Consider the following 16,377-nt stretch of genomic DNA (forward strand, 5'->3'; position numbering starts at 1 on the left):
ATTTTAAAATCTCTGCTTTTATAGCCATGAACTTTTGTACACACCGCAACGTTGGATTTAACCAACAGTTCTGGAGTTTTTCACAGCACACGTGAAATAATGTACCCACAGTTGGATGTCAGCCTAAGGACAAATATTTGACAATTGTTGTTCTATTTTGTAAATGGTGGATGTAACTATTCATCCAGTGATACAGTATAATGCTATGCCTGCATTAGCTACATTTCTGCTACAAAGTTTAAGCTTTTACTGATAAAATGGGTCTCCTTTTAAACAATTTTAGAGTGCTATTAACTGTCTTAGGACAAGGGTTCAAACGATCAAGTTAAATGGTATCTCACTGTTAAGCAGGGAGGTTGATCATTTGAAGTTAAAAGTCCTCCATGGCCTCAAGTATACCTGGAGAATTCTCTCTGTGATATTGTGATATTCTATACTGTTAAAATTCTGTTTCATTTTTCAGAATTGAATTCACTGTAAAATTGATTTAAAAAATTAGGAATGCACCTTTTAAAAAAGCATTAATCAGAGGGCATTTGGGGTCTGATGGTGTTCCATTCACTCCCCAACCAAGGCTTTCACTTCTCTCATTAACTCTTAATGAGCAGTGTTTGGAGTTTTGTCTCTAGACGACAGGGGCATGTTTTGTGTTCCCCTGGCTCATGTTTCAGAGCCAGCAGTATTTGTGGACATCTCTGAAAAGTATCTACATTTGTTTCCACCTCTTCTTAGCTCCAGTCAAGCATGCAGCTTAACTGAAAAACATTCTCTCCCTCCCTCACGAGCATATTACAGGGCTAATAAAACAATGTGAGAAAATGCTGTGTGAGTCATCATGTATTTTAATCCTTCTAAATGTTTTAGCTAAGTGATACTCTCCTGATGAAGACCTTGATGACATGGAGCAGAGAGGACAACGTATTCCGTTTTAGTGTCCGAATCTGGCATAGACACACAAAAAAAACAACCAGATGATTCCTTTTTATTAATAACAACAGGTTTTTTATTCTGTACACTAATAAGCAGGTATGAAAAAGACAATTCCAATCATTACAGATGAGTGTGTTTTTTAGGATATATATTTTTTTTTCAGAGTAAGAGAATTCAAAACCCCTTGGTCTTATTAAGAAATCTAGCAACCCCCAAAATAGCATACATTATCACCTTCTATTGCGGCACAGTCCCGAGGAGTTCTACTGAAACATTGTTAATGTCGACCGAGCAATTTAGAGTAAAGCGTTTCACATTTTAACCAGTTGTATGTAACTCTAAAAGCTGTAGGTAACTGCAGAGCCTCATGTGGGTGTGTCAGAAAGCACTCCTCCGGAGAGATCGTTCATTTGTGTCTTTCTTTCCATTGTTCGTGTGTTTTCTGTCCACAGAGAGAACACAACAAACACACGCTGCACACGCCTTTTTGATGTGAGAATAATGGAAAAGAATCGAGAAAATAAAAATGACAAAAAAAAACAAAAAAACCCCTCAGCTTGAAAGTTACCGCTAAAAATCACACACCCACACTTTGTCGTCATCTCTCTTGAGATGTGCTGTATCACTTTTCACCATTCAGAAAATGTCTTCAACCATTAAGAACACTCATGACCCCTAATTACAACTCAGCTCGGAGACAAATAGACAGGGAAACTGGCAAACGCTCTTGCAGTGTTTGGGGGGGGTTTGTGTGTGTGTGTGTGTGATGATAATTTAAGTGATAAAAACGAAAAAACATATTACCCAGTACATCAACATACCATGATCATCATATATTAGATTTGGTTTCTTCTGCATAGATCAATCCATGAAAACACGAGGGAACAAACGGTAGTAATAGGAATGTAGATAACCGGAACTAAATTTCATGAAGTTCTCTAGACTGTTTAGTACTTAATTTTCTACCTACATAAAAACAAACATAAAAAGACATTGTACATGTGCAGGGTTTAGAACATACTGCATTAGAAAATGTAGAGTTTTTCCATCCTTGGACTTCACCTATCTTGCAGAGCACACAAACACATTCTGTATTCACAGCTGTTACTTTTTTTCTTTTTTTTTTGGCTTGTTTTCCTTTCACATTTAAGTAGTGTTGGTTTATGTGAGACACTCTTGAGACTGTCAACTTTACACACACACACACACACACACACACACACACACACACAGCGACGTGATATCTCAGCTTACTATAAGAGTCTCCTTATTTGCTGTGGTGATACCCTCCAGTATGCCTTGGCTTGTCTCAATGATTTTAAGGCTTCAAATGAAAATGTGCAAAGGTGTTAGGCACTTCTTGGTCTTTCATTAATAACACAGCTAGTAAACATTTATGTATTTACAAAATGTAGGGAAATCCTACACCTGCTAGATTTACAAGACAAAGAAGGCACCGTGGGGTCAAGTTAACATCAGTGTCAGACCTATTTACTGGTAAGTAGGAGTGTGTGTGTGTGTGTGTGTTTGCCTAATCTATGTGATCTTTGGGTTCTGTGTAATATTCCTCTTTCTCCCTCTCTTTTCCTATGAAAGGAAAGGTATTTATATTAGGAAAGTTGTGTTTACTTGTCCTCACTGGCAGCTGAAAGAGAGGGAAAAAAAACAAGACGGAGGTTATTAGGACAGGGTAGATGCTCTAAAAACAATTTAACATCATTTATATGCTTTAACATCATTTATGAGTGTCACTTACATGAAATCACATCATTTCTTTTTACTGTTATGAATTAAGATATCATATACCAAGATGTTTTACCAGGACATGCTATTTACCAGGGGCCTCTTCAGTCTTGGGGAGGTCTGCTTGGTCTTTCACTTTGGCCTCTTCATTTCCTGCTCCCTGCACGACTGCGGCTTCGGCCACGCCTCCTGGAAACAGATCCCCCCCCCCCCACACACACACACACACACACACACACACACACACGGGAAATAAGTACACGGCATTCCGCCCCAGTAGCAACCAACCAGGAGACATTCCAAAGGCAGTGGATACATGTGCACGTCGTCAGAAGCAAAAGACAAGTCATTAGCATGAGAAAGAGTTTGGTGACAAAAACCAAAGCAGAACAACCGGAATTCCTCTTTTAGCAGAACATCTTGTTTCTGCAAAGCTGGTTTAGTGAAAAGATAACCCCCTAAAGCCTTCATATGTACACAGGGTGTGGTGACCTTGATTACATGCGTTTGAGAGGGGTGGGGGGGGGGGGGGGGTCAGCGTATGCTGGAGTTATGTACTACTCCTCCAGCAGAAGAAGTCTGAGGGGGCCTCACTGCCTGAAAAGTACAGTACGTTCTTTCAGAATTTGAAGGGCTACATACAGTAGCCCACAGCTTTCTTTCTATTTCTCCTAGCAAATTTTGGGCAAAAAAAAAATAGAGAGACAAAAATGTAGTCCCGTGTCAATACCTTAAAAAGCGTAAAATGTTAAACTAACAAGACGTTCTGTTTTTATTGCAACCTGACTCACAGAAGAGATTGTTTCAATGAGGTGTAAGCTGAAAACAAACATATCTAATTTTGAAGACAATCATGAATTGCATTTTTTTTTTCTCTCACTGTTGTAATCAGACCAGAATAAAGTCATCAGTAAATGAGGAAATTTTTAGAAATGAACAACAAAAAAAAAGGATGTGCCAAAAGCACTCATTCTCACGTAAAACAACAACAACAACAAAAAACAATAACCTGGGGGCAATAAATTCTGCTTATCCCATACATACTTACACAGTCTAGAGTGCCCTACATTAATGGCTTTGAAACTAAAAAGTTCTACAATCTTGTTCGTGTCAGAATAAGATCAACTACAAAACTCAGAACTCTGTATTCTCATGTTGTTCCATAGTTCACAAAGAAAGCTGCTTTCCACAGCGCCTGGAGGGAGAGTAAACCTGACAGAGAATGCTTTTGCTTACTTTGATTTAGCCATGAGATTCCACTGACCTCTCAGATTTCAGATTCAGGGATCTGCTACAAACGTTAAGATGTTTAACAAAGAAACTACCTCTCCCCCACAGATATCTGCTTGTGTCTTTGTCAGGAAACCTAACCTGACATGTAGTGATGTGTAATGAGAAATGTGTTGGTCACCTTGATCAGTAAGACCACGCTGAAAGAATAAGAGCTTCCGAATGCTGTTATTGGAGAGTCTGTCTTGAACTACAGTATGACTGATTATTTACAGCACTATCTGTCCCTAGCCATTCAAAAAGAAACAAACAAACAGAAATAAACACACTGATGCTGTTAACCAGTGGATACACAGAACTTATGTAATCTGAATCAACAGAGCATAAGTTTATCATGGTCCTCAGTATGGGACAGTGTGTGTGTGTGTGTGTGTGTATAAGAGTGACAATGACAAGGACTGTTGTGTGCACAGCAGACCTGAGGAGTGTGTCACTCTCCAGAGTGGCATCGTGTAGCTCTGTGGGCTCTTTGTCCCCTCAACTGCATTAATTGGTCTGTGCAATGTTAAAACAAGATCCATTCATTGCATCAGCAAGATCAGGCCAATCAAAAGAAAGCTTTGTGTGAACATATTCTGAAGCTACTTGAGAAATGCTGACAGACTGTAACCTTTATTTGCAGGGGATGTAGAAACAGGTTTCTCAGATAGTTCTTGTCTAAATTATTACATGTCCTAGATTGAGTGAGGTTTAATTTTTACTTTTAGAATTCCAGAGCTATATATGTTTTTGAATTTAACAAAGCAAACCAAGTATAGCACTGCATTAACTGGTTAAGCCATTGGTTAAGCATAACATCACGTAAATATAAGCCCATATAAGCCCAGTGTGAAAGGTCAAATTATCAGCATAACCCATCTAATCATCTGTATGACAAAACAACTTCATAAATGCAACTGTCACTTGAAATCTGAAAAAACATAACATCTTAACATGTTCTTCACTCACCTTACAAATACCAACAGTTAGCACCTATCTCTGATAGAGTTTTGGTAAATAAAATGCTAGCTTTCAGTCCACTTTAGCTAACTGCCAAATGTCACGTGCTTGCCTTGAGTTGTTAGAATAGACATATAAGTCATTTCAATTTAATATATGTGTTTGTGTTTCACATGTACCTGATTAGTCAGATGAAATAAATGGATCTCAAACATACTGTTGGTTTAAATTTACATCAATGAGCCATTAAGGGAGTCAACCATCTCCCATGTATCAAATTAAGCAAACATGTGAGCAGGAATGACAGCCAATAACCCTGGAGGGCAGGGTAGCTTTGTGACTTCTTTGAGGCAACCATTTTGTCTTCGTGAAAGAAGACAAGTGTATTCAAAAACAATGTGAGGTGACATCTGTGAGCCAAACGTTTATGATAAGGTAGCACTACCCACAGATTTACATACCTTCTGTCTTAGTCTCAGCTGCTGGTGCTTCTGTTGTGGCAGTGGGCAGAGTAGAGGTCTCAGGTGGAGCTACACTCTCCACCACGGGCTCTGGAGAAATGGTTGTCACTGGAGCCTCTGTGTTTTCTGGGATCACGCTTGGAGCTGGCTCTTCTTTCGGTGTTTCTGGGACCTCGCTGGTTTCCTCCACTTGCACGGGGGCTGGGATTTCCTCCACTGCACTTGGGGTTGACTCAGGGGCTAAAGTGGGCTCAGTCACAACAGCTTGTGTTGATTCTTCTGAGGCAACAACTTCCGTCGGAGCTGCAACTTCAACAGGAGCCACAGGGACTTCTTCAGGTGCAGCCACCACCACCGGCTCCACGGTTGGAGCAACTGTTTCTGCAACAGGCTCACTTGTAATGGTTTCTTCTGGGGCCACAACTTCTACAGGGGCCACTGACTCTTCAACGGGTTTAGCTTCTACAGGAACCACTTCCTCCACAGGTACTGCAGACTCTACAGGAACCACTTCCTCCACAGGTACTGCAGACTCTACAGGAACCACTTCCTCCACAGGTACTGCAGACTCTACAGGAACCACTTCCTCCACAGGTACTGCAGACTCTACAGGAACCACTTCCTCCACAGGTACTGCAGACTCTACAGGAACCACTTCCTCCACAGGTACTGTAGCTTCTACAGTCACTTCATCTGCTGGGCCACTGACAGCAACGGTTTCCTCAGTGGAAACAGTTTTTTCAGGGGCTGTAGCTTCCAGAGGAACAACCAATTCCTCCTCAGAAGTTACCACCGGTGCAGGAGCCACGTCCTCTAAAGTTTCCACAACAGGGGCACTCTCAGGGACTGGCTCAGACTCGGCAACCGGTTGAACTTCTTCAACTCCAAGGCTTTCCAGAGCCTCACAAGCTTGGGCTACAGGTTCTTCAACAGCCCCTGGCAAAAATTCATCCGGTAAAGCACTTTGAACAGGCAGCTGCATCTGGTCTGCAATGGTTTCAGCATCCTCTGCAATGATGCCATTACGGGTAACTGTTAAAGAAAGACAGCAAATAAAGACAGGAGTCAGGTTCTGAAAAAGACAAGGAAACTTCCTCAACAAAGATCCAGTGGTTCAAACCCAGACAATTCTTATTTCATCACATCTGATTTGTATGACTTTGAGGAAACAGTGGGGGCTATTAGTGAAGATATTTTATGCAGTTGATTAAGACACTGTTGCCCGAACTGCGACAGTAAACCCTATGATTATGAGAAGTCACTGGCTTTATTACAACAGTGTCTTTGGTAAATGTTCCCTATGATCAAGTAAGAAATAAGGGTAGGATGGAACATTAGTGTATATGGCCTTACACCTAACACAAACATGGAGAACACTGCACTACAATCAGTGACAAAGCTAACGGCCCCTATATCAAGACTTAAGATATGTCTACACCTGGTGACTCTATTCACTGCACCTCACTCTGTTCTTCAGTTAAAGTACAACTAACCAACTAACGTTTGTACAACTGCCAAGGTGACCAAGGTATGTTTCGTGGCAACACACAACATTGCAACATTTCATCATACAATAAGGGTTTTGTGTGCAACTCAGGAAAACAGAATCAAGTGACAGGTGCACACAACTTTATTTTGTGACCAGACCTCCTGAACCACAAGTGCAGTTCACATTCCAAGTAAGACAACAGATAAAATGCAACTTTGCGTTGTGTTCAGGAGAAATGTTTACAGAATAACTTTGAACTCAAAAACCTGTATTTGCTCTGCACAGAACCTATGGTTTCTATAGTAGACAAATTTCAGTTCATCAGCTAGTAAGTGACACATTGACAAACGTAGAAGTGGGCTAATCCAACAAAAACTGAAGCATTAGGTAACCCCATGCTGTGGTGTTCAACTATGGTAAAATCTACTAATCTACAAAGCTTTTTGAGTTTTTCCATGGAAATTTAATATGCACCATGGCCAGTCTTACAAGCCTTTGATTTGTACGCTTAAACATGTTCAAAGTGGCATACAGCAACAAAACATCACAAGAAATATTATATATCAAAAACTATGTACTTTCATTGACATCAGAAAGCTGGCCTTGACCTGGAAGAAACACATTAGTAAGGTAACACAAGCTAGCACACTGTTGGCACTTTATTTGTGCTAAAAATGACAAAGTGGATATTAAAGCTTTAAATTAATGTGAATTTCCTAACGGTTAAAGGGTAATAGAATAGACACTAAGAGAGACTGTCAAGCTCAGATATGTGAAACACAGTATGCGAGTGAAAGTTTTCTAAACCTTGCACTGGTTTGCATACACACAACCAGGAGACATGTGGCTGCTATGTCTTGAAGCCTACCAAAACATGACAGAACATAAGGTTAACCACGCTTCTACTCTGTAAGAACTTGTTCCAGAAGCGGCCCGTGGGTATGAAACTGATCAGGTTTTAATGTATGCAGACAGCAAACAGTCTTCATCACAAAGAAGCAATGAGGTGAAAGAGCTATCAGAGAGACAAAAACAGTGTGTTCATCTACCTAACACACCAAGAAATCTTATCATAGATCACTGACAAAGTAAACGATGCATATACTGTGCGATACAATATGAACGATTTGACCATTTTACACGCATTACAGACACCAAAGGTTCGAATTAAATGCCTTTCCTCTGTTGATGCATCAGCTTCCTGATTTTGAATGTGGGATCATTCCAAAGCCTAAGAGCAATGAGTGGAATGGAATGTGATTGCCCAGCACAAAATATGAAAGTGGGGCAACCGACAGAAAACACATCGAGAGGCTTACCAACTCCTGAGATCCTACATTAATGAGACAAAGAAAACGAGAAACCACGGTAATAATGTAGGCTACGTCAGTGTGAATGTCAAGTAATTATGTCCTCTTTCACACTGATACACATGGAATAAATGTTAATGGTACAGAGGCTTGCAATTACAATGGCAATAATTTTACGGCAACATTTAATGGCAATAACACACAATTCATGAAACACACAAACACAAAAATCATTATACAGAGAAAAAAAAACATTGTAGTTACGTCAGGCACAATTCTGCAACTTATTATATAATTATAAGAGTACTGTCAACTCATGTGTTAAATTGTTTGGTTGGCTTTCTGTGGGGAAGGGAAATGGGTTCTTCAAAAACCCATGGGTCATATTACAGACACTCACATGGTGTTTCAAGAATGAAAACTCTTAACTGAAGCATGGCACACAAAGACACATAATGGTACACATGGCAAACACACGCACACTTCTATTCGGATTGCATTGCCTACAGGTCTGTTGAACATTCTTGACTAAAATCTAATTTCCTCACAGTACATGACTAGACTGGTGATGGATGAGCCATTCTTCAATGTTAGGCTTACCACTCCAAAGAGAGAGAGAGGAAAAAAAGCTTCTCTCAGAATACAAATTCTGGGCGATGCATCAACGTGAAGACAGGCCAAAGATGACAGTATTGCCAAACAAAAAAGTCATAGGAGAAGCAAGGGAGGGGTTGAACGGGCATTCTGTCATGCTGGACAGTGCTGAGTGACAGGAGACAATATGTCACCTCTTCTCCATGCCACAACATGTCACAGCAGAGGACTGTCATACTGACGTAAGGCCTCGTAATATATATGCCTGTGTGTGTGTGTGTGTGTGTGTGTGTGTGTGTGTATGCAGTTGACAAGGCACCCCTGTGCCTTGACACCAAATGGCTCTCACCACACAGAACACAGACAAAGGCCATGACACCACCAGCCTCAGATTCAAAACTCCACCAAATCCTCAACACGTAAACGTTATCAACATTAATGTAATCTGATGAGAACAAAACATTAATTTCATACAAAGGCAGATTCAGATTTATATATATATATATATATATATATATGTATATATAGACACAGAGAGAGAGAGAGAGAGAGAGAGAGAGAGAGAGAGAGAGAGAGAGAGAGACTGTCTTTTTATCACTTTGGTTTTCAAATAAGAAAGTCATTATGTTTGGGTGGTGAACTGGCACTATTGTCATATTTATTGAACACTGTCACTTAAAACTAGTTCATCAAGCTTCTGAATGCTCGAATGTCATCTGTGTCAGTTTTTCAACTTTTTCAAAATGCCATCTGATTTTTTTTTAACAGTATCTCACATATCAGTGTTCATTTGTAGTTACTTAAACTCAATGATACCGAGACATCTGAAGCCTTAAGGTAAATACCATCTCAAAGCTTACCACCTTCAAAGAACTCAAACATATATACCATGTAAACTGCCCAATGCTAGTGGTTCTGAATATCATCTTGCATACTGAGATTAAGAAATTATCTATGCCAAGGTAGTGTGTAGAGAAGAGATTTTCAGTATTGAAATATGCAAATCTATAGGAACTAAGTTAGTGAGGGCAGCAGGCACACTGTGTACATTTTAACATTACATAACTGCCTTAGTTCGGCCTGGTGTGTGAGCGGAGCCATGCCACCAACAGGGCCAATGAATGGACAATATGTAGCCCGTGGAGAGAGAGGAGTAGAGAGGGGGAGGGGTCCAGAACACAAAAGCACATGCAAAACTAAACAAATGACCCTCAACAATTCACATTTGATACATGACCACACATGGAAAAGACAGGCTTCTTTACCACCCACCATGGTATGTTAGCAATGAGGGCTTGTTTGCTTTTCTTGACGAAACACACTTTCCCTCCTCTGTGTGTGAGTGGATTTGTACATAGGTGCCATCAGAGACACGAATGCAGACCAAATTTCAACAGCTCTCATGACTGTCCCCAAAAGAGCTATATGATTCTAGAAGTTCACTCAATGTGACATGTGAGTGACAGTTTGAGCATGCAAATTGAACTATTAGGTGCCATCACTATGGATGCACTGATGTGCATGTGATTAAAGTGATTTTAAACACTGCTGTCAGGTTGCGTGAAGCGTGAGACAGTTTTGCCTGTAGGCAGTTCACCAGCTCACTGACTGTTTAACCACATGAGGCAAACTGATTTAAAAACAAAAAAACAGGACCTGTAAGCATCAAGTACAAAATATCCACGTCTCTGCTCTGTCACAAGTAAAAACAGACACTGATATAAGTGGTAAGCAGTGTAGGATTGCTATAAGCCTGTAAAACCTTCATTCAAGTAAAATCACATCAACGTGTTAGAGTAAACTGTAGTTATAGCAGGAGTTGGTTGCAGATGATTCAACAGGTGAGATGACAAAGTATTTCAAGTACAGGATAACTATTTAAGCAAAATCTATTGACTCCTATCTCCTCTTTACCCACTGGATTTTTTCACTACTCACAATCTCAATACCTGAGGGCACTGTTATGTTGATAACTGCATTATCTTCTATGACTGCGTTAATATAAACCAAATGACAATGCCATTTTTTTTATCAAAACAGCTTTGTTAGCTCAGCGGAAATTAGAATGGTGTAGTGACACTCGCTGCCGAACCAACCAAAAGAGACCTGGGTTTTTTTTCGGGAAATTGCAGCTCTTTCCAAAGAGGTACACTCTGTTCCAAACCGGACTACATCGTTAATGCTCAACTCTCTGTCCTTCTGTCGCTTGCGATACAGATGTGTTGAACCGAAAAAGATCAAGAAGAAGACTCTAGGCTAGTGTTACAGCCAAATTCGAAGTTTAGTGTGCTTTTATACAAAACTGGGGAAACTATAGAACGTTAAAAACATGAGTGAGTGCAATGGCACTCAACAGCGAATGGCAAAGCCAGAGTTGCACGTCTCAATTTCTAAGACACAAAATGTATGTGCCGACTCACCAAATGTGGTGTCCCCATTGCTCTCCTCGGGTTTTGTTCCTGGTCGGTTCTCTTGAGCGACAGTCTGGGTACTTGACGATGAACACCCCATTTTTAGAGAGATGACAAAACTAAGTTTTTAGTGTCAAGACACAACGATTCGCTTCAAGTACCCCAATTTATTTAAAAATGGTGCCTTCAAAGTTTGGACCACACTTTTCTAAGTTTCTAATATAGCAACATTATATCCCCTGTTTGTGTATGCATTAAGCGCAAGCTGCATTCATAGGCTATTAAGACAACTGGGGGCCGTACACTACAAGGACCCGTTCATCACAAATGCAGGATCTGTGTCTCTCGTAGTCTGTTATCATGGCTCAGCGTGCGAAAAAAGTGCCAAGAGCATGCGTGGTCAATTCACGACATGAGACTGAAGTTTCAGGCGAGATCCCACCTAGTGGTAATGTTAGTGTTAACATAATTTGGCGCATTTGAGATAATGTGTTAGCCCAAGGTTTAAATCATAAAATGTAGGACGGAATAGCATACTAACAAACTCAGTGCCGTAAGATATTTGGAACTTTTTGAGAAGAGCAGCATAAATTAGTTATCTTGGTGGTGTGCAGTGCACAATGTGACTCTCTATTAATTTGTTTTTCATAGCAGAGAGAGGCTGTGCCTTGTTCTACCAACGTCCACATCATGACGATATCAGTGATGAGAAATTTTACTTTTCTCACTTTATTGCACCTGGAATTTAACGAAACAACCACTGAATTATGCGTGTTAGAGACGTATATACAGCGACTGTTACTTGTTATGTCACTGTCATTATACATGAACTCACCAAGTAAGATTTCTATGTATTTAGATACATGACATGTTAAGGCCAAAACTTTAACATCATGTTTAATACCGCAAGAGGTAATCGAAACAATTTTACGCTGGAACTCACGTAACTCACATAGGCGCTGATGCTTCATGTAATGATTTAACGTGCTAAATCATCACACCCTGTGTGCCTTTCATCTCTCCTACTGAGGTACATAGATCTTTAAAGACACTGTCAAGGCAGTCACTGAATGAGAAATTGGAACTTCTTGCTCCATCGAAATGCAGATCTGGCCGGTCAAAGCAAAATGAAAATCGGACATTAGGAGATCACAAGAATTCAGGTTTGAAAAAATCTTAAAGTGCATCTTAAAATCTAAAATAAGTGGTGTTTCGAGGATACACTCTGCTGCGTGTGCGAACAAATTGTGTTCGCTGGTGCCTGAGAAACAAGTGCCAATGAGTTGGGCTCGATTAATGCCGGGGGACAAATAGGCCTACTGTCATTACATCGGTCTACGTTTGGCAGACCACTCGAGACGACAATTGTTTATGTAATAGCTCCATCTACAGGTACACTTGCTTGCTGCAGCTAATATTTACTGCCTATAATTTTACACTTTACAGTTAGTGTTTACATTTTACATTTCATATGATGTTCGGTTTTATCTGTTTCAGACAAGTAATACTATGCTACTGTTAGTAATAAAAGAGTTTAATATCCCTTATTCACCACATACGGGATACTTTATATAGACCCTCTATAGACTACAGTCATGACACTCCTAAGGAAGATGAGTGCTCTTGTCTGGATCAAAAGAAATTTTAATGACGTGGTCTGCGAGTGGTCTACATTTCTGTGAGTAAAGCAGACAGGTTAAACTGAGAAGTTGTATGATCGAACATCCTTCTCTGGCCAACAAGACAGAATTATGACTTTCTGATAATTAAAGCAGGTCACCGAACTCCTGGTCATTTTAGCATCTATTCTCTTACATGGTTGTACAGGTGTAGCATTAGCAAAAACAGCAAATTCCATGAAGAGTTTGTCAGTCAGGAACCTAGACAGAATGTCCACACGTTGTAACAAACTTTGCCCTTTGTCGTACTTCTTCTGTTACTTTGTTTACCAAATAGCTGTACTTGGCTACCGTTTGCCGTATGTATTAAGCACGCATATGTGCTAATATTTTTTAGCGTCCACTGCCCAAACCTTTGGGAATTACATTATTTTCACTGAATTCGCAAAGTTCTAAAACTCAGTTCTAACGCATTCGTATCTTGAACTTAACTCTGACGTGGATGGCGTGACGCTCTTCCGATAGTACCGTAAAGTGGTATATACAGGTTATCACGGAAATACTTGAAGGCCTCTTTCAATAAATTTTGTACAGGAGTCGCTATAGTCTAGAAAATGACCACAGCCGAATACTTTAAAACTACCATAATATTTTAGTATATTACTATGTTGTGAAGAATGAACAGGACATAAAGACCACATTTTTAAATCGTGTGTTATCACATATTACGGTAATGAAAATGGTGGTAACACTTACGTCTACAAACCTTGTCGACCAACCACAGCCTTAGGACCGACTATAATATTTCTCATAGAACACTCGTCTGCCTATGATGACAGCTCGAATAGGATGCAAACATGGCTGTTGTGCCTAAACTTATTTTATTATTCAGCGGAAAGCGCAAATCTGGGAAGGATTATGTCACCGATTTGATACAGAGGAGGTAAATTCTTGAGTGCTTAGTTGTGGTATTCATTAAATTCATAAGAACTACTCAGCCATAGTTACATGTCACTAGATAATACCATGTCAAATGTGTCTTGGTCGTAGGCTTGGCTCGAAAAGATGCTGTATTCTTCGACTTTCTGGTCCTCTGAAAGAACAGTACGCACGGGTCAGTATGCAAAGTCTTCTTGTATGAGCAGTGTTACAATTTAAGAGTCCCCCGACTCTGGATAACTTATCGGATACTTTACAAGTTACTCATCTTAGTACTTCTGACTGAATTCTTAACTTTTTTGCACCATCAACTAGATACCAATAACCGTAGAGTGTCTTCTAGCCCACCATGCTGACCAATAGCCAGTGTCAGTTCAGCGTTTTATGGAAACAGTGGACGCAGACGTCTTTCTGGAAGTGTCCCTCTGGCATCAGCTGGTTTCAAAGTACAATATTTTGTGCGGACATCTGCCTTATTTACGAGTCTTTTGTTTTAAGGAACGAGGATTGAACTATGAGGAGCTTCTTGGTGCTGGTGCGTACAAGGAGCAGTACCGTGCCGACATGATCCAGTGGGGTGAGAGGAAGAGGGCGCAAGATCCCGGGTTTTTCTGTCGTCTGGCCATAAGAGACGCTATACAGCCAGTCTGGGTGAGAGGACAAGTCGCATTCTTGTCCACAAATGAATGGGTTAAAATGCCCCATCTCAGCTCCTCTGTTAACGTGGACACAGTTAATATCTGAATACTTAACCCAAAGTCTCGTTTGGATGAAACACTCTCTTGTTGGTGACCGCATATCTAAAACAGTCGTAGTGTCCTCGCACAGCAACTTTACTGTTTCCCATGTCATAGATCATAAGTGACGCCAGGCGTATGTCGGACCTGCAGTGGTTCTGGAGGGAATATCCACAACAGTGTAAATGTGTCCGCGTGGTGGCGTCTGAACAAACTAGAGCACAGAGGGGCTGGAAAGTCATAGCAGGTAACACAGCAGCACCATTAAGAGCATGGTCAGTTTCTAGTTGTTAGAGATACATTTGATAAGCATATGGATCAAATCACCGATTTCCTTCCTCATTGCTTTTCAGGTGTAGATGATGCAGAATCGGAATGTGGCCTTGATCACGGTGTGGAGTTTGACTGGATCATCAGTAATGATGGAGATGATGCACTGCTTGAGAAGCAATTAGAAGGACTACTTTCTTTAACTAATGAGAAGTCAATAGAGGATACGCAAGAAAATCTCAAAATAAGTGGACACTAAAAACAACTTGATGTTGCTTACCATTTAATTTTTATCGGCAATGTCTTGGTATTGTCAAATAGAACTGTAAGGACTGTGTCCTCATCTACTGTCGCAAAACGAGTTTTTTTCTGTATTCAGACCTGCATGAGTGTCATAGGTGTATCATATTGATTTGATACACTTTTGACATTTCATTGTAAACCATCAACAATGGCTGCTCAGGTCCAGTACCTGATGGCTGGAGTCTTGCTCCTTAAACATCTCACCCGATAAGCAGAGGATGCTTTCTACCAGAAGAACAGGTGTGTGCACTGTTTTACCAGTCACATTCTTACTGTCCTGGGGTATATGACAAAACCAGTTTTCCCAGTTAGCTGTGCGACATTACACTTATAGTGAAATGTCTCCAGTGGGAGAGACAGGGACATTGTCTTGACCCTTTGAGTTATTGTTTTGCAGCTAACTGAAAAATCTAGCTTTGGAATAAACCCCTGGACTCAGGAGGCTGAGCTGTGTACTGCCTCTTTAGATGGATCAGTCAAAAAAGTAAAGTATGCTTTTCCTGTAAATATAAAGTATCTGAGTTTGACAGGCATCGAAAAGTTTGTGTTGATGCATTATTTATGATGCAAGTTCTTGTTGATTTCTTGTGAAAATATTTATGAACATCAATCTTTCCCACTATACTGTATCTAATTCTGTGTAAACATACTGTTTACACTTTAAAGTTCTACAGCTGAGACAATCTGGAATAGGTTTTCATTGTATTAATCTTAAACTAGGATCAGAATCACTTTTATCAAATCCTGATTTAAGTATTTTGTATGTTGGAACACGTTAAGTGAGAGAAATAAAAGAGACAAAATGCAAATTGCAGACTGAATGTGGAATGTCAATAAGAATCATGGTCCTTTATTCAGAAAAATTCTTGTGTTCATCTTTGTCATGATTATTACAATGAAACGCATCTGACAACAAATTTTACATCTTAAATTCTGATGTTTTAAGTTCCAGTTAAAAATGGTGATCATTTTTATTTCTTTATTCAATTTTAAGATTTGTAGTTTAGCTCAGTCGCAGAGAATAATTGTGCCTACATCAGTAAGATGGTTCGATAACATATTTAAGTTTCACTCAGCTCCCTTTCCCTCTATGGACCCTTAGCTTTCCAATTGGCAGTGGAATGTGATTTGCTGATCACCTCTCCTTGTTCCGCCTCATTTCCATGTCACCCCAAAAAAGTACAATCACTTAACAGAAGGTTAAAGGTTGCAAATGGCTCAAACAGTTTTAACCCCCATCTTTTTCTCCTCAAAAACCATACATTAATCCCTTGGGTTACATAAAAAAAACTAATCATACCTCTTTTTTTTTCTTTTTGTCTTTTTTTTCTGTTTTTGATAA

The 16,377-nt window shown here is 40.0% G+C and overlaps 2 protein-coding genes across 3 annotated transcripts; one reads left to right on the forward strand and one right to left on the reverse strand.

Annotated features, from left to right (window-relative positions):
• Window positions 1-2,166: 2,166 nt before the first annotated feature.
• Window positions 2,167-11,480, reverse strand: LOC115818657 (calphotin). Of its 2 annotated transcripts, none has more exons than XM_030782087.1 (4): window positions 11,177-11,480; window positions 5,364-6,395; window positions 2,767-2,862; window positions 2,167-2,575 (listed from the first exon to the last, which is right to left on the reverse strand). In XM_030782087.1, exons 1-4 carry the CDS (start codon window positions 11,265-11,267, stop codon window positions 2,556-2,558), a joined length of 1,239 nt encoding a protein of 412 aa, XP_030637947.1. In that variant the 5' UTR covers window positions 11,268-11,480; the 3' UTR covers window positions 2,167-2,555. The 2 variants fall into 2 exon arrangements, with proteins under 2 accessions (XP_030637947.1, XP_030637949.1); XM_030782089.1 differs by having other exon boundaries at window positions 2,750-2,862.
• A 2,117-nt stretch (window positions 11,481-13,597) lies between these two features.
• On the forward strand, window positions 13,598-15,875 carry pmvk (phosphomevalonate kinase). The gene is made up of 5 exons (XM_030782646.1): window positions 13,598-13,729; window positions 13,837-13,900; window positions 14,224-14,376; window positions 14,580-14,709; window positions 14,816-15,875. Exons 1-5 carry the CDS (start codon window positions 13,644-13,646, stop codon window positions 14,989-14,991), a joined length of 609 nt encoding a protein of 202 aa, XP_030638506.1. The 5' UTR covers window positions 13,598-13,643; the 3' UTR covers window positions 14,992-15,875.
• The last annotated feature ends 502 nt before the right edge of the window (window positions 15,876-16,377 follow it).

The sequence above is a fragment of the Chanos chanos genome, chromosome 8, assembly GCF_902362185.1.
Source record: "Chanos chanos chromosome 8, fChaCha1.1, whole genome shotgun sequence".
Classification (NCBI taxonomy): Eukaryota; Metazoa; Chordata; class Actinopteri; order Gonorynchiformes; family Chanidae; genus Chanos; species Chanos chanos.